The sequence below is a fragment of the Nesoenas mayeri genome (genome assembly GCF_963082525.1).
Source record: "Nesoenas mayeri genome assembly, chromosome: 17".
Lineage (NCBI taxonomy): Eukaryota > Metazoa > Chordata > Aves > Columbiformes > Columbidae > Nesoenas > Nesoenas mayeri.
In genome coordinates this window covers 6807040-6825403 of record NC_137565.1, presented here as the reverse complement: position 1 = coordinate 6825403, position 18364 = coordinate 6807040, and the positions used below count along the sequence as shown (strand labels likewise).

The following is an 18364-nucleotide window of genomic DNA, read 5'->3' as shown; positions in this document are numbered from 1 at the left end:
CTTCAGATTTGGGTGGTCAAATATGTTATTGCTTTACTGAATAAAATATTCTGAGCCATTAAAACCCAAAGAACTGACCTACTGAGAAACTGATATTTGAATTACTGTTATTTGTAGTAACGTTTATTAGAAAGACTTGCTTCCTAACAGGGTACTAATAAAACAGTTTCTGGGGATTCAGTTTGGGTTTATTTGCCCTGACCTCACATCTTAACATTTTAAACTGCGCAACAAGGTAAAACCTCTTGCAATTTTAAGGTCAATTCCTGGCAGACTGAGATCAGCATCACACAAAGCACTAAGTAGCAGAGAGGACAGATGACAGGAATTAAATACATTTCACTTTTAAAGATTTTTTTCAAAGTGGTCTGATACACACAAGGGCACTGCAGGGAACTTGAAGGACCTATTGTATGAGCTTTCTGCTTTATCTCCAGCATTTCGTCCAGAAATTCTTCTTATTTTAGTAGTCAAAAAGAAGGAAATGTTAATTACAGACGGTGTTTGTGTGCCTCTGGGATCCTCCTTGCAGCTGTAGCTGCTCAGACACCAGTCCTGCCTCACCCGTTACACCTCTGCCTGCCTGGTGGCATCTCCTCATTCCATCTAGTACCTAATAAGTGCTACAGTAAGCACCAGATTTCTTTTACGTTCATCTTCCTTCTCTCAGAGTTAAAGCTTTTAATGAAAACATAGGAAGCAAACACGATTTTTGTGATTTTGTAGCTAAGTCAGCTGTTTAATTGAAAATAACATTAACTCAGTGGTGAAGGAGGCGGTATCAGGAAGGGATCTTCTTCTTCTTTAGCTTATCCTCTAAGTTTGCAAAATATTTCATTTTGCCTAGAAGCTTCTTAGCTTCTTGAAGATCATCTGAAATGAAATAAAAACATTACTAGTTTAAAGAGGGAGGCCTGAATTTTCACTTTGAAAATGAATCTCAAGATTCCAGTGACAGCGCCCATTCCAGCAGTAAGAACTGCAGGCTGTGAGGACCACACAGTAGTAAAATCATGTTGCCTATTATTTTCATCTCAGATGGTTTTGGAACACCTCAGCTTAGGTGTTCTACAAAACATGTTAAAATGTACAATTCAGAGAAGAAATGTGACATAAATACCTTTTAATGATTTTTTTTAAGTGGCTATAGTATTGATGTAGCCACTGCAGAATTTTAAGTATATAGACAAGCCAACCTTTTCTTTTTAAACAGACAGTTCCTTGCATCGACATTTCCACTTTTTATTTTGAAGCACAATGAATTAACCGCAACTTCTGTATTGGATTTTATTTAATGTGAGGTCCCAAATATCCTGAATCAGCAGAAATGTCAGCTTAGAAGTATTTATTCTAAATACCAAACAAAGAACCCTTGTTTATGCAGTGCTCCTGTTCTGTAGTTCAGGAAATATTCACCAATAAGAGATCGCGTTTTTTAAAACTATTTATAACTGATATGTATGGCAGCTAAATACTTCATAGAAATAGCTACCTCTTTCAAAAGCTGCAGTCACCTCTTTGGTCAGTTCTTCTTGTTTAACTGTAAAACAAATCATTCACATTTTGTTACATACTTAGTATTTAATACCACTGCATTCCCATTGCCTGTGTTGGAAAACTTCATTACTAGTCTTACAGTCTTTTGGGACCTAAGAGAGCTTTCTATAATATTGCTGTCATTTAAAAACCTTAATGTAATTTCAAACATATATTTACTTACATGGGTTTACAGACAGCAATTCCAATGCAAATCAGTGGCCACTACTCAGAAATCCAAGTTAATTTTGCTCTGCCAGCGTACGCTGCTACAGTTAATTTTCTTCTCTTAGTTTTTATTCTAGTTATTCTACATGTTTTTGGCACACGACTATTATTGCAAAGACTTAAATATAGCAATAAACTCAATGTTTTGGGTATCACCAACAATATAAACAAGATGTTTGTATAAGGATAATAATAATATAATGGTTGCTAAACTGAAGAAAGTAAAGTACAATGTCTTTAGAAAGTGTTTAATGCGGTCAAGTCAAGCATTTTATTTGACTTCATTTTGAGTGATTCCTTCGTTTGGAACAGTCTACTTGCCCAGATCTGCTGAAGGTTTAATAATGAGTTCCTTTTTATAATCAATACATATATATATATATATATATACATATATATATACACCTATTTTGCCATCAGAATGGGTTCTCTTATACAGATTTTCTCAAGACTGACTTGATGTTTAGGTGGCATAAATTGGTACATTATACTAGATACAGTAAATTAGTTCTGTACAAAACCCTCAAATCACAACTTGCCTTTAAGTAAAGTTTCAATTTCTTCAAGGGTATCCTCATTTTTAGGCTCTGCTAATTTCTCGTTAATTTCCATGATTTCCGAGAGAAACTCAGAGTCTGCCTCAGAGTCCGTTTCTTGTGCTGGCTCTACTCCCTTCAGCTCCAGCTGGTGAAGAAACAGGAATCAGGAAATACATATTCTTACATCTATTTTAATGTGAATTATTTTCTTGAACATTAAGTATTTTAGTAGGGCTCGCTCAGATTCTTATCTGATAAACTTCCGGTCTATTCCATGAAATCTGTATAAACAGTCTTAAAATTAAGATTAAAAATAGGTGGACCATAAAAATCAGCAGTTAACCAGAGCCAAGAAAATGTAACAAAGGCTGCCAAGGGCCATAGTGACATTTCAAAGGAGCAGCCATGGCCAGGCACAATGTGTGATGGAAACAAATTAGCGTGACATGAGCAGCAAATGCGATGGTAATAATCAATAAATTGTTAAAATAGAGGAAAAGCTCCTCAATTTTCAGACAAACTTGTTTTCAGTCTCCCTTGTGTCCCTGGTAATCCTCTTCAGAGGAACACAAATCGGCACGTTAACGATGGAGTCAAAGCTCTGATTCGTGACATCAGCACCAGCAGCCCCAGCCACCCACGGTCGGTTACAGGAGTGTTGATAAAACACCTAAGGGGCGCTTTACCAGGTAGAGACCGCGGCTCAGGGGGTTCAGGAGGGTCTGGTACGCCTTGTTGATCAAGGAGGAGTGCTGCTCCGAGTAGTACTGTTCTTCCTGCGAACGGACAGTAACGAGTTAATGGCATGTGGGAAAATACATCACATTTAATTACCAGCAGAGAAATAGTGTTCCTATAGCAATACAAATGTGTAAAACTACAAGCTGATTTATAACAGAAATGGGAAAACAGAGAGAGGGCGATCTGGACCTGCAAGCTGTCATCTTGCACAATTAAGATCTCAAGAACCACAGCAGCCCCTTCTCATCGGCCTGGGTGGAAATGCGTGAGGACGAGTCTTCTCTAAGACCAGGCAACAAAACCTGGGGAGTCCCCGTAACCCCAGACCGGGGGGCCGCGGCTCGGCCGAGCGAACGGCAGCTCCTGCCCGCCGGGCCCCGCCAGCCCGCCCGGGTCACCGCGCCACCCCTGCCGGGGGACACCGGCCGGCCCCGCGCTCACCGGCGGCCTCTGGCCGAAGCGATCGGGGTGAACGGCGCGCTGCAGGCTCCGGAACCGCCGCTGCAGCTGCTGCGCGTCGATGCGGAAGGAGCGGTCACTGCGGGCGACACAAGGCGGGTCAGGCTGCGGCCGGCCCGGCCCGCGCCCCCCCGCCGGCACTCACCAGCCCATCAGGCGGAACAGGTCAGGCCGCGGCCCCGGCGGCTGCAGCGCCCGGCAGCCGGGGCAGAAGTGAGGCGGCCCCTCGGCGCGGGGGAGGGCGGCGCCGCAGCTCCAGCACCGCGGGGCCGGGGCAGAGCCCGGCCCGACGCAGCGAGGCCGCGGGGCCGCCTGTGAGGCGCGGAGCGGCCAGAGCGGCCATGGCGCCCCGCCGAGCCGCCGCAGCGCCGCCCGCATCCCGCCGCGCCGCTCCCGGCAGCCCCCGCGCGCGCCCTGATTGGCTCGGTTCGTGGCGGGGAGCGGCGGGGCGCGTGTCCACTGAGGAACGCGGCGCCGGGGCCGCGCGGCGCGGGCTGCAGCACCGTGAGTTCCGGCCCTGCGGCCGCTGGGCCCGCCCGGCTCTCGGGCGGCCCCGCTCCGCTCCGCCCCGCGGCTGCGCCCGCCCCGGGGCGACCTGCGCGGCTTGTCCCGGCGGGGCTCTGCCGTGCGCTCGCCCGCGCGGCGCCGCGGGAGACAGGGCTTGCAGTGCTCGGGCAGGGCCGCAGGGGGCGCTGCCGGCAGCGCGCAGGGCCGGGGGCGGGGCTGGGGGCGGGGCTGGGGGCGGGGCTGGGGGCGGGGCTGGGGGCGGGCCCGGGGCTTAACCCGCGGCTCCGGGCCCCGCCGCTTCCTTCACAGCCGCTCGGCGCCCGGTCCGGTCCGGTCTCGCGGTCCGGTCCTCAGCGCCGGTCCCAGTGCGGCGGGAGGGCGCTGGCAGACCGCGCTCCCGGCGGTTCTGCTTTGCCTTTGTTCCGGGACAGCTCTGTGCAAGGGCGGCACGGAGGGGCACCGGGCGCCGCCGTGCTCTTGTGTCTGACAATGCAATGTAGCGAACGGGTAAGCGGGTGTGATTAGTCTAGGGTGTGCGCTGAGCTGCATGACAACCAGCTTCAGAACCGAGCGTTGCCGGTACCGGCGGGCACAGGTGAGCGCAGGAGAGCCCGGGGCGGCGGGAGACATTTAAAGTTCTTATTTTTCCTGTTTCACGTTTTCCCTTTGTGTTCAGGGAGCCGCAATAGTTACTGCTTTGTGGGGATGCTTTGTCAGAGGATGCTGCACATGCATTTGTGAAATGAAGTGTGAGCCCTGAAGACTTTGAATAAGAATCTGGGAATAACATTAACTTGTTTTAGAACCAGTAGAGCATCACATTATTTTTTAAAAGGGAAAACATGGCTTGCAAAATTATTGGGGATTTACATATAATGCACGCTTTGGTTGATGGTTTTACTTACCTGAAGAATAGGCTTGGCTATTAATAGTATGGTGTGTGAATGCTTGTCAGTTTTATTTTGCCCTAGTAATTGTTTTTATAAACATTCTGTTTGAAGCCAACATGTCCCGAGAGACTGGAAGCGAAGCCCAGCAGTCCCAAGGTGCCCAGCAGTCCCAGGGCGGCACCAGCTCCTCCTCCAGCGGCTCCCAGAGCACCAGTCAGTCCTCCTCCAGCTCTGGGACCCTCAGTTCCCTGGACACTGTTCCCACGCAGGAGCTGCCGTCGATCCCTGAGGACCAGGAACCCGAAGAGCTCGTTCCTCAGCCTTGGGGTCGACTCTTTGCACTTGGAAAAGGTTTCAGCAATTGTGGTATGTGTTTGCTGCAATGAGCCTCTTACTAAGTACAACCGCATTGAAGTACAAGCTTGCAACTTCTACTATAATGTTGTATTCTGTACTACATCCCAGTGTTTATACTTTTAGTCAGATACACATCTACAGACTTAGAGGAATTCTGGGGTATTTGTGTTCCTCGTTACTGTCTTCATTTTTCCATTTCATAATTTATTTACATATCATATGAGTCTCTATAGCTGAAGATGAGCTGAAAGCTCTACTGTTACTAAACACAATAAAATTACTAAAATATTGTACAAGGTGTTGATAGTGCATGGTGCTTTGTCTGAAGTAAGGCAAATGAGCTTGATTGTATGGGAAGAATCTTGTCTTTGTTATCTTACTTACTACCATTTGGCATCATTCTGTAGTGCCACAGTTAATAACTTCCTGCAATTTTGTGTTATCTCTCTGCTTTACTTCCCCATCTCTGCAGACTGTGTGAATGATGAATACTGGTTTGGCAGAGACAAAAGCTGTGATTATAGTTTTTCTAAGCTGGGATTGTCTGATACTGGCTTCTACCAAAACTATAGCAAGAAGCATTTCCGAATTTTCAGGGTAGGTAATAAAAGGTTAACTGTCTTCTTCTCTTTGGGCATAATTGAAAAAGGTTGGCTTTGGTGGGGGCAGATCTTAAAGAAATCAAAGTTTGAGTACCTTTAGTACTCCGTTAACAAGACTCTAGGCAGTGCTCCATTAACCCAGCTTTGGAAGTAACCTCAGTAATCTGGTTTCCTGAGGCAATGATAATAAATTTCTATAGTATATCATGTCTTTACAGTAAAGTAATTTTTTCCCTACTATCACCTTTCTCATTTTTAATTTTCTCTTTGAGGAAATGGGTCCAAAAAATTCCCATGTTGCCTACATTGAAGACTACAGTGCAAATGGAACTTTTGTTAACAGAGAGCTTGTTGGAAGAGGGAGGAGGCTTCCACTGACTCACAACTCTGAAATTGCATTGTCTATACAGAATAATAAGGGTAAAATGTACTCTAACATAAGTAGATTCTTTGTGTTGTTTCTGCAGTGATTTCAGTATGTTTCTTGCAAGTTGAGCTTTTCATGAGTGCTGTTAAAATACAGCTATGAATTGCTGGTTTACTACTGGCATAAAAATTAGGAAAAATGTGAGAAAAGCAAATGTAAAAGGAGCTGCATCAGGACCCACCTTACTAGAGCACAGACTTTTATAGTTGTTTTCCTTTTCTTGAGACACTTGTGCTTCGGTGGCTGTGGATGTGGTGGTGGGAACGGGAAACAGACTATTCAAGGGAAGCTGAAACCAACCAGGTACTTACCAGATGCTGCACGATAATAAAAAACCCCTCAAGAATTAGCAGGGTTGGGGGGTTGTTTCTTCTCCACTAAGATTCTGTCTTCCCAGTAGTCACTTTGCTTTGTTCCCTGCTGTGACGTTGAAATTCTTGCCTATTTTGTCCTTAAAGGCAGTGTTAATTGAGTGCTGTTGTGAAGTTAATACCACAGATGTTGGTTTTCAGTAATAAAATCACCTTGCTAACCGATAGCTGATGTCACTTATGACATCAATTAACCTTTTTTATATACTTATAGCAGGCAGCATTTTCATAGTTATGTTGTTGACTATAAAAGCTCAGGACGCATAGTTGTTTGTTATAGCAAAATTTTAAAGTTAATAACAGGAAAACGATCTCCACTCATCTTCCTAGTGTTTGTATTTTCTGATCTTACGGTGGATGATCAGTTGGTGTTTCCTAGAGAATTCAGAGAGAAATATATCATGTCCAAGACTTTGGGAAGGTAAGCATCCTTCTTTCCACAGTATTAATTTTGTTAACCGTGTTCAGTACCTTGTGCTCGAATTATTACCAGTGTTAATTGAGCTGCTGTTCAAACAACACAATAACACCTGAGTTCTTTAATAAGATGACGCCTGTTCTTTACAACAGCTTAAACAGGAATTTTGGCTTTATTCCTATAGTTGTCTTGGGTTTTATAGCCTACCATTAATTGTGAAATTAATTTTCTCTAGAAGAGACAAAAAAAAGGTGTAAATTTTTAACAAGTTCTAAAGTTTTGTGTATAAATATAATCAGTTATTGGAAGTAGAAGGAAGAGCTTTATGTCAGAACATGGCTTTCTACATCATCACTGTTGAGGCCTTCGGACAGAAGTGGAAAGACTGTTTGCAGGAAAAAGGAGAGAGGCTGTTATTTCTGTTTTGGAAAAAGATGGTCAGTGAAGAATTTGGAGGAGAATGGTTAAGTGGAGATAAATCCAAGTGCAAAATACGAGGATTTGTTTCTATAATATAATTGCTACTTAGTGGAAAAAAAAGTATTGTCATACCTGTTCTTCAGATTTGTTCAGTCTGGTGTTGAAAGAACTCTTCACTAGATTCTCTTCTCTTAAATGCATTTGTGTGATGGAAATGCTGGCAGAGCTCGTCTTTGATATTCACCGGTACCCTCTGAACAAACAGATTTGTTGCTCTGCTGGTTTACTCCTGCGTTTTTGAATGGGCGGCTCTGGACAGAGCTTGCGATTTGAATAGACCTCCTACTGAACGCTTGCTGGGAAAGTTCTGACAACGTATCATTATCAGAAAGTCAGAAAGCAGCAGCCTCGAGCTGCGTGTGATCCAACGCTTCTGCTTGGTTTGTCTGTGCTTGCTGTGCAGATTTATGAACAGCATTTGTGGGCATTAACAGAGCTGTGCTTTTATCTCAGCGGGGCCTGCGGAGAAGTCAAACTGGCGTTTGAGAAGAGCACTTGTAATAAAGTCGCGGTGAAGATAATCAATAAACGGAAGTTCATGGCCAGCGGCATTAGAGAGGCGGTGGGTATTTGTCTGTCTATCTGTCTTTCCGTCATCTTGCAGTGTCTGCAATATTTGATAACCGCTCTGACTCCCCAGCTCCCTTCAGCTAAAGGAGATTTTCTCACTTAATGTCTTCTGTATGTGATTTCAAAGTGCCTTTTGATCTTACAGAATCTGCAGAATTCTGTAGAAAGTGCTTGCTTTTATTCTTTGACCGCATTTCATTATGTTCATAATTCATTGTTAATGTGGTATATACAAAGGGTGGTGGGGAGTCTTGTGAGCTTTATCTCTTAAAACATATCAGATAAGACACACATAAGCAGCACAGCCTGACAAAAATATACAATCTCTGCTAATTTTGTCATATTTTCCATCATAATACTTCTTAATAAAGTTGTATGAAGCTTTTTGGGGAGGGTTTTTCATGAGTCTGGTCTTGTAGCAGTGGCCTGAATTTGAAGGAGAACAAGCCAAGTGGCTTCAGTCCAACAGGAGGAGATCTGTGCAGTTTCCTATCGGTGACTCGAGGAGGGAGCAGCATTGAACTTTAGGGTTAACCCCTATGGGAAGCACTTGAGGGAGGAAAGCTGTTTAAGGGCAGTGCTGGTATATGCTCTTCAAGATTATTTCTGTTAGTTTGGAAATCAGATGGAGATTTCTAACCTGCAGTGAAATGACATGTCTGGAGCAACATCTTGTTACATATAGCGAGAGAAGACTCTTTAATTCACTGAAGGCACCTGATCAATTTATGGAAAAATATTATATATTATGGTTGCTTAAAGTAGCAAGGGAGATGAACTAATGGCTTTTCTGGTACTGTCTCTTATTTCTGACATGTCTCATTCCAGAGCAGCACTGTCTTACCCAATATGATATTTGATTCTTTTAATAGAACCCGGCTTTTAATATCAATACAGAAATTGAAATTTTGAAGAAAATAGATCACGTGAGTGTTACTGTACTTTTTAATTCCTCTTTGCTGCCTGCTGTACTTCTGTAGTTCACTGTGTTAGTGTAGTAACTAAAGATCAATGGTACCTGTTTAGAAAATATGTTGAAGGATGCATATAATTTTTCTTTTAAATAAGTCTAGTGAATGCTCATTTTTTTCTTAAGTAGACTATGTCTTTACATGTTCTTTAAAACCTTGAATAACTGAGGTGTAATTTTGAGGGGAAACTTCACGGGACAAGTTTCAACCTGAACCACTTTTGTAGAAATCTTTCCTTGACGCGTGTTTTTGTAAATACTGCCAGATAACCGAATACAAAGATGAGATTCCACGGGCAATTTTTGGAATTTGTATCCCCTCCTTCACCTGCTTCTCCTGCCCTGCAAAAGACATTTCTTTTATTTTTGCTGAGTAGAAAGCTTGCGTAGCTTAATTCATTTTGCCTTGCTTCCCAATGTACTATTGCATATAAATAAAATACTGAGAGTTTGGTAACTTAAAACTGGAAAAAATAAGGGTACTTGTGCTGTAGTTACCACAAGAGCTGGATGTGTTAGTGTGTGGAGGTGCAAGGGAGAAGACAACAGACCTGAATATCATGTGTTTGCCAGAACCTGGGCACTAGTGAGTTGTGCTAAGTGTTAGTGTAACTGGCGAGGCTGAAACCATACTGAAATAGGAACTTTAGGAGGATAAACTGTTAATAATTTGTAAAAACTAACATTATATTTCCCTTTTTGTTTGTCCATTTGTGTTCCCTTTTTTATTAGCCTTGCTTAATCAAGATCAAAAACTTCTTTGAAGCAGAGGATTACTACATTGTTTTGGAACTGTAAGTGACTTGTTTGAAAGTAAATGTGTCAAATGAAATATTTTGCAGAGCCGCAAAGAACGTGTGTAGTTCCACACTGGGCTGGTTTTGTTTTTCTTCCGCTGGCCTCCACTGTTCTCTGAAACCTCTGTAAAATTAGGAACTAGGATGACGAGGAGAGCTTTGGGAGCACTCGGTGCTGGGGTAGCTGCCCACTATGCTGCTCTTCTGGATCGTTGCTACTTCTCCTGATTTTTGAGCTCATAAGAGGAGGCCGATCAAAAATCTTGTTACAACTCCCAGTGAAGACTCAGGAGATTAAGCCTAATTCAGCAGCCCATGTGCTGTGTTTATGACATTGCTCACTCATTTGCAGAAATATATTCTGTCTTCGTAGCCAAAATAGCCAAATGTTTTGGTCTCAGTCTTGTCTGATGAGATGAGTCTTTTGGAAGTAACATATCAACTTGTTGCTTGTGTTCGTTTGAGGATGGAAGGAGGAGAATTGTATGACAGAGTGTCAAGGCCAGTCAAGATGAAAGAAGCTACTTGCAAGTTGTATTTTTATCAGATGCTGCTGGCTGTAAAGGTGCGTAATCATTAATTCTACCAAGAAAAATACGGTTATGTGTATGAATGTCAGTCAGATGAATTTTTCTGTCATCTGTGACTTCTGAAACTTGTACAAGCAATCAGCACAGTACTCTTAAGTTGATTTCACAAGGTTCTTTACCTCAGTGCAGCCAAAGAACATTCGAACGCTTGCTTATTAGAAATAGGGACTAAAGTAATAATACAGGCTGTGCTTATTGATGGCAGGATTGTCAGGTGAGGCTTATACTTGTGTGTGTGCAAAGAGTCAAAGAGTAGTAGCCTTCAAAAAGTTAGTGAACAGGTGCTTTACTGTGCACTCCTGAATAAGCATTTCAGTCTGGCAGACAACAGATTAAGATCTAATAGATCTCAGATACTGAATATTAAGTCCTTAGATAAATTTCTTCTAAATTCACAAAATGGTAAATCTATTTCATTAATAACTTCTGCAAGATTCTTTTTTACATTTCACTTGTCGGGACCTGAATAGGTTTTTAGATCAATTATTTTCATTTTCTTTTGACTCCATTTTAATATCTTGCAACTGCCAAAGACAGAAACTTAATAGTTGTTCTGTAGCAAGTATTAATAAATAACAAACCTAGAATTATTTTACTCCTTAGTGAGTAAACTATTGTATTTTTTCCCAAATTCTCATTTTTGGGACAGCCGCTCAGATAATAAAAGTGGTGTTGTTACCTTCTGTTCCATAATGTCTTCAGATATAATAAAGAAAAGCTTCCCTTCAGTGTAAATGTGAAGACATCTTTGGTACGTATTTTGGACAACTAGTTAGAATCAACCTTGTTGCCAGTTAACACAGACTTCATCGTATCTTACTATATCAGTCACTTATGGCCGATCGCTGTCGAACGTTCTCCTGACGAAGGCAGAAATCTGTTCTCAGGTTTGGAGCTGGTATAAAACTGGACAGCAGACTCGCATGTAGACTTGAGAAGTATAAATAAGGGAACAATTCTACTCTTGCCTCAAAGAAGTCACTTTTTCCAAATTCCTGTGTGTATTTTCCTTGGTTTGATCTTGTATCTCCTCCTTACTCACTCTTACCAGTTACATCACCAGGCCCTGGAACCCTTTTCCAGCCTCCAGCTCTTTGACAACTGAGGTGTTTTAAATCTGTTGCACACCAGTGTGAGGACTGGTGTGCACAGTGAACTTACCTGTCTCTGAAACAGAAATGTGGGCTTGTATTTAAGAGGGGTATGGTCAGACAGTGATAATGACCAAGAGAAAGGAGAGATGGAAAACCAGCATTGCTACAAAGGCAACGCAGAACTTTGGTGTTCCTTCCTTCTGTTGCTTTTAGTACAGCTTTCCCGTGAATGGGGAAAACTGAACGCTTTGCCAGGTTCCTCCTGTGTTTGCATTGAGGTCTGAGCTCTGGAGCACAGTGGGTTCTAAAGCTGGTGTTGTGGTTTGGTTGATTTGGTTTTTAAGAAGAGAAGTTCAGAACCTGTGTAGCTTTGAACGTATGAAAGCCTCTTATGCACCCATTGCACTTATCCTGCCATTGCTATATGAAAAATCGTAAAGCTTACATTTAAAAAAAGTTAATGGTCTGGTTTTCTTTGATTCTATATTTTTATATGTCTAGTATCTTCATGACAATGGAATTATACACCGAGATCTAAAGCCAGAGAATGTGCTACTTTCATCTTCTGAAGAGACATGTCTTATAAAGGTAAGGAAACTTACATTTCTTCTTATCCATACAGAAACTTGGGGGTATTTCCTCCCATTCTTTTCCATATTTAGTTAAACATAGGAAAAAAACAAAGGAATTGGTCATACAAACCATGAAATAATTTGAAACACAGAAAACATTGAAACATTTATAAATTTAATTTTACTCTTGTGGATATTTCAACTCATATGCTTATGTAAGAACAACTGAGATGTGCTTGTATAGCACTTAATTGAGTACACAACTTAAGATGCCAATACATTTCTCTTTTAATTCCAATAAAATCTCAGTTCTTGAATGATGAACAGCATTTCCACAAATATCCAGGCTGTACAGTGACTGAGTGGTGGGTTTTTGTTTGCTTTTTGTTCGTTTGGGGTTTTTTTGGTCGTGTGTGTTTGTTTGTGTTTTGTTTTGTTTTTCCCCAGGGTGGTAGGGTTGGATCTTTTTTGTGGGGTTTTTGGTTTTGTTTTCCATATAAAACATTGAATAGATTTGCATGCTAAAACACCTATTTTTCAAGTTATCTTTTCTAATAAACTACATTTCCTTTATTCTGTGGTTGTCCATTTACATCCAAGTCTGAGAGTACTTTACTCCTAGTGTAAATGGTGATGCTCTGTCTTTCTCCTACTCCTCCTCTCCTATTCTCAGTTGTTGTTTACTCACTACTTAATAATGTTTGGGGTAAATTTTGTTCATAGTCATGTACTGGAACTGATTTGGAAAGAAGAAACTTAATGTTACCCCTTGATGTATATTGACAAGGTGATATGTTCTAGTCTAATCAATCCTAATAAGTAATGTGGTGTCACCATTTTTAAATACAAGATTACAGATTTTGGACAGTCCAAGATTCTTGGAGAAACTTCTCTCATGAAAACATTATGTGGTACTCCCACGTATCTTGCTCCTGAGGTTCTAAATTCACTTGGGACTGCTGGATACAGCCGAGCTGTGGACTGCTGGAGTTTAGGAGTTATTCTTTTTGTGTGGTAAGATACTGTGGAGATGGTTCCTTCGTTGGGCATTGACACATGTGGCTCGAGACTTGGCAGCTTCAATACCTTAATAAGGAAGTGGAAGTGTGTCTATAAAAGTGTAAAAGACACTGTGATAGCAGAAGCTTTAAAATGTGTGATTTTAGTGTTTGCTATGACAAAATCTGTGTTATTTAACTTGTTTTCCTCTTTTGCATAGCTTGTGTGGATATCCACCATTTAATGAGCAAAACACCCAGCTGTCACTGAAAGATCAGATTACTCGTGGAGAATACACGTTCATTCCCAAAGAATGGAAGCACGTATCGGACATGGGTACGACTCTGTTACAATGGGCAGCAGAATATTTATTCATACCTTTTTGCTTGTAGTGTTTGTTTTCCTTTAAGTTCTTTCAGCCCTATGGCACATTGCATGTTTCATTTTTAAAGTAGTCTCTAAACAATGTGGGTGTTTGTTTGTTTTGTTGTTGGCTTTTTTGTTTGTGTGTTTTTTTTAATTCCAAGTTGAAGCATTAGAAAGAGCAGATATGTTTTAATTGAAGAGGTTTCTTAGTAATATTTAGCTTTATTAACTACAGAAGTATAGAGTTTGGGCACAGGCATCTGTTCTTCCTATTTTCACTTTTTCTTCTGACTTTTTCAAGTTGTTCTACAAACTTTTGCCCTGCTCAAAGATTCTTCACGTGTTGAACCAAAAATGGCAGGGATTTAAGGGGTATGAGTTAGAATTCCAAGAGAGAAATGTTAAGAGGAATTTCATGGTGCTAGCCTTTGAGTTTAAAATATCAGCCACATTTGTGGAATTAACTATTAAGTTGGGCCCATTCTAAGCTAAATAGTTTGCAAAACTGATGAAGTTTTTGCATGGTAAACTAAAATGATGGCTACTGTCTTCATGTGCTTTCCTTCTTCAGGGCAATTTATACGCACAAAATAATTGTAGTATTTGTCTTTGATACTCCTTTGTATGTGCAGAGGAGTTTCTAATAAATGATGTGATCATTCTTTTTCCAGTAAACTTGCCAAATATAACTCCTTCCTGAATTATTTGAAGCTTATTCAATAATAAGTCAGACATAAAGGAGAATGCAAATCTATGTTAAAGTGGTACATAGTCCTCATGGTATGTATAACAGAATAATCAGATACAATGAAAAGTAAATCTTGCCAAAATTCCTTTATGGGAGATTTGGAGTCATAAAATATGACATAAATGCCATATTTTTCACAGTGTCTATTAAGCAGTTTCCTAAGAAAATAAAGTTTGTGATTGAGCGTGTGTATGTCTTGTCTCTTCTTTCCCATCTTCCCAGATAATCTGCTTTCCAAGACACTGTAAACCAGGACACTAAATTAAGCTGTCTTTGCTTGTTCACAGTATTACTGAAGCTTTTAGGAATGTGCTGAACTTCTGTGCCTGCTCAGAACATAAATTGTAGACTTCCTCAGTATATCTACTGGTAATTTTGGTATACTGAAAAGTGTCGAATCATGTGTGTGGTTACAGCCTGCAGCCCTCTCTAAGCATAGAAAAACAAAAAGTGATCTGCCCAGACAGTATTTTTTGGGCATCATTCTGAAGTGTTATAACACATATTGTTGCACAAAGCTTCTGTGTATGGATATTGCAGAACCTGTTTTCAGGTAATGAATTTACTGATCATGTGCCAACCAACTCTGTTTATTATCTTAGCTCTGGATCTCGTGAAGAAGCTGTTAGTAGTGGATCCAAGCAAACGTCTTACGACAGAGGAAGCCCTAGAGCATCCGTGGCTTCAGGTAGGAACTGAGTCTTGACAGAAGGGCAGCACAGTTGCATTGTTCTGGGGATAACTTCTTGATGTCAATTCAAAGGCAGTTCAATAGCCTGGATGTTATGAGGCTTTGATACTGTGTGATTTGCTTCTGCAAGGCAGCACGGGAACACTGGCTGCTCCGGTCAGCAGAGATGTAATGCGTGCCCGATCCATCTCCTGTGGAGAACACTACAAAAGGGATACGATGATGGGCCGTTCCAGCCTTGGATCATTTCTGTGGCTCCTCTGGCCCCTCTCCAGCAGGTCCATATCTGTCCTGTGCTGAGGACCTCAGAGCTGGACCAGCACTGCAGGGAGGTCTCACCAAAGCAGAGCACAGGGGCAGAATCACCTCCCTTCACCTGCTGCTCATGCTCCTTTGAATGCAACCCAAGACACAATTGGCCTTCTGGGCTGCAAGTGTATATTGCTGGATCATGCTGAGCTTCTCATCAACTGACATCCCCATGTCCTCCTCCTCAGGGCTGGTCTCAGTCCATTCTCTGCCCAGCCTGTGTTTGTGCTTGGGATTGTCCCAACCCAGGTGCCGGACCTTGCACTTGGCATTGTTGAACTTCATGATGTTCACATGAGCCCACTTCTTGAGCTTGTCCTGGTCCCTCAGGACGGCATCTCTCAGGTGTGTCACCGACACCGCTCAGCTTGGTGTCATCTGCAAACTTGCTGAGGGTGCAGTTGACCCCACTGCCTATGTCGCTGATGAAGACAGTAAACAGTATGGTCCCAGTTTGAACTCCTGAGGGACACCAGTTGTCACCGATCTCCATCCAGGCATTGAGCTGTTGACCTCTACCCTCTGGATGTGACCATCCAGCCAATTCCTCGTCCACTGAAAGGTCCGTTTATCAAATCCGTATCTCCCATTTAGAGAGAAGGATATTGTGAGGGACCATGTCAAAGCCTTGCAGAAGTCCAGGTAGATGACATCCACAGCTCTTCTCTTGTCTACTGATGTAGTCACTCCGTTAGAGAAGGCCACTTGCTTGACCAGGCAAGCCTTGCTTTTGGTGAAGCCATATTAGGAAGACATTTATTTGGGGGGAAGTGGAGAAACCTCCTTTTCTCCTTTATTCATTCATTCTTTAATTGCTGACCTGTTTCGTTAACCAAAATGTAGGCTTTTCCCTTAAATATTCCGTATACTACTTAGAGTTACTGCTTTTTTTCACAGGATGAGGATATGAAGAGTACATTTCAACAGCTACTGGCTCAGACAAGTGCTACTATGAATCCACCACAAACATCAAAAATGGTATGTGTAACAGATGATTTGGTGATTAATACTTGATGCATAGAGAAACTAGATTTTTAAGTAATCCATAATAAGAAAACTAATTAATTTTGAGAACTTAGAGAAATGTGCATCTTGGCTGTATGTAGCAGACTGCTAATTATCTCTGCTTTCTGAATAGGAGCAATGGACTTCTGTGCTTTGGCAGGACACTTTGTTTAAATGTATAGAAACAGCCTCCTAGCCTTTAAAAGTTTATTCATACATTTAAAATTAAATCGTTGAACATGTAACATCTGTAATTCTGTGGCAACCACAACAGGCTCTGTCTTACCTGATTTCATGTAGCCATCTTGCTGTGTCTTTCTTTTAGCCAACAACAATGAGAAAGCGTCTCCATGAAGCCGAGGGAGACTCTGGCTCTTCGAAGCGTGCTGTTCCTTCTACATCATTTCAGAAAATGAAGTGAAAAAAAAGAGAAAGTGGCTTATGTTAAGTATAGCTTTTTTATGGAAAGCAGAATTTTTTATTTAAGAAAAATCTTAATAATGGAATAACTGTTGAAGATGCAATTGCTAAATAAAAATAGCTTTATAAGACTGAAGTGACTGCTGTGTATGCATGAGAATCTACACAAATAGTCATGTTGCATTTCATCCTGCTGTCTGACTAGAGTATCAGAAAAACTCATGAACTAAGTCACTAAAAATTTTTAGGCTAGCTTCATCATCACCTACACTCTGTTTCTTGTCTTCCAGTTTCTAGTCCAGGTATGGAAATAATGCCTAGTCCTCATGCATGTTTTGAGATATTTGATATTAATCATTGGTGATGCTCGAAGGACAATTCTTGTACATTCATGTTGTTCTTAATAAACTGGAGGGAGGAACATCCTTGGGCATATGGATGAAAAAAATACCACTGGTTCAAGTCCACTCCATATACACAGGGTGATAAAGCAGAAGAAATGCTTGTCTGTCTTCTACTGACATTCCATTTGTGCGATAGCTTTGTGTGATGGATTGGCACATCCTCAAAGAGTTGTGGTACTTACTGTAGCTCATCTGCCGTTTGCTAGATAAAAGAATCGGAAAGGACGGGAGGGCATTGGGCTACATTTGTGATCAGGGTACTAGCGATTTTAGAAAGACCTGCATCACTACAGACAAGAAGATAAAGCACTAGCTACTACTTATGCTGCACATTAACTGCGATAGGTTCAACAGGCATGGGTCCAGAGCATTTGGGAGGCTCCAGTTTGGATCCTGGTTGTACGAATGTGGTGAGAAGGCAAAGGATGAGCCTAGTGTGCCTGGCAGGAGCCACGCCAGGATGTGGGACCCCGAGCAGCAGCTGCTGGGGCTGCCGCTGCCTTGGGGAGATGGTCTTCCACCTCTTCGGCACCGCAAGGATTTCGGAGCAGTGTTCTCGGTGAAGATGGGCCTTGCAAGCGTTCCCGGCGAGGCGGGGGCCCAGGCGGGCTGCTGCCGTTGCTGTGGGGCCCGGGCGCGGGCCGGCATCGCCCTCCGCCCCACCAGGCCCGAGGGCCCGGCCCGCGGGCGGAACGAGCTGCCCCGGGCGGAGCCGCTCCGGCCGCAGGACGTCCGGGCCGGGTGCCGCCGGGCGGGGGGCGTCCGGGGTCCGAGCGGAGCCCAGCCCCGGGGCGGGGCCGGGACACCGCGGTTTCCCCAGAGCCGGGCCCGGAACGTGGCGCCGCGGGCCGGGCGGCCAGAGCGGGTTCGGCCCGGCGGGGGCGGTGGCGGCCCCTGAGGAGGAGGAGCCGGAGCGCGATGGAGCAACAGGCGCCGCTGCCCGCCCCGCCGGGGGCCGTAGCGGGGGGCCGGGCTCGGCGGCGGCGGGAGCGGGACGCGGAGTCTCCCCGGGTGAGCTGACGCCGGACGGGCGGCGGGAGCGGCTCCTCGGCCCGGCCCAGCGCCAGGCGGCAGGGGGGGCGGGAAGGAGCCGCCGGGCCGGGCGCGATCGCTGCCCGCGGGCGTTGGAGGGAAGTTGCGGGCGGGCCGCTGTCCCGGCCCGGACGGGGAGCCCGCGGGGCGGGGAGGGACGGGGAGCGGCGGGGCAGCTCCCACAGCGGCCGCGGCCGTGCCGGCGGAAGCGGCTGCGGGTGCCCGGGGGCTGCGGCGCCGCC

General features: G+C 43.6%; 3 protein-coding genes across 8 annotated transcripts in view; 2 read left to right on the top strand and 1 right to left on the bottom strand.

Moving 5' to 3' along the window:
* Positions 1–652: 652 nt before the first annotated feature.
* Positions 653–3881, bottom strand: HSCB (HscB mitochondrial iron-sulfur cluster cochaperone; the record flags this gene model as incomplete). Its single annotated transcript, XM_080354968.1, has 6 exons — positions 653–873; positions 1493–1540; positions 2304–2448; positions 2990–3079; positions 3486–3582; positions 3649–3881. 6 exons carry the CDS (start codon positions 3879–3881, stop codon positions 782–784), a joined length of 705 nt encoding a protein of 234 aa, XP_080211094.1. The 3' UTR covers positions 653–781.
* On the top strand, positions 3845–16782 carry CHEK2 (checkpoint kinase 2; the record flags this gene model as incomplete). Of its 5 annotated transcripts, none has more annotated exons than XM_080354963.1 (15): positions 3845–4007; positions 5012–5266; positions 5730–5854; positions 6132–6279; positions 6988–7078; positions 8009–8117; positions 8998–9051; positions 9828–9889; positions 10358–10457; positions 12078–12164; positions 12999–13162; positions 13368–13483; positions 14864–14949; positions 16159–16239; positions 16592–16782. In XM_080354963.1, 15 exons carry the CDS (start codon positions 3845–3847, stop codon positions 16685–16687), a joined length of 1737 nt encoding a protein of 578 aa, XP_080211089.1. In that variant the 3' UTR covers positions 16688–16782. The 5 variants fall into 5 exon arrangements, with proteins under 5 accessions (XP_080211089.1, XP_080211091.1, XP_080211090.1 ...); XM_080354965.1 differs by lacking the exon at positions 3845–4007 and adding an exon at positions 4286–4517; XM_080354964.1 differs by lacking the exon at positions 3845–4007 and adding an exon at positions 4286–4605.
* A 1226-nt stretch (positions 16783–18008) lies between these two features.
* TTC28 (tetratricopeptide repeat domain 28) overlaps positions 18009–18364 on the top strand; it is a gene marked incomplete at both ends in the record, with an annotated part of 95455 nt that continues 95099 nt past the window's right edge. For both annotated transcript variants that reach the window (XM_080355055.1, XM_080355054.1), the window contains one exon: positions 18009–18101. In XM_080355055.1, coding sequence (XP_080211181.1) covers positions 18009–18101 — 93 coding nt within the window. The remainder of the gene's footprint in view (positions 18102–18364) is intronic.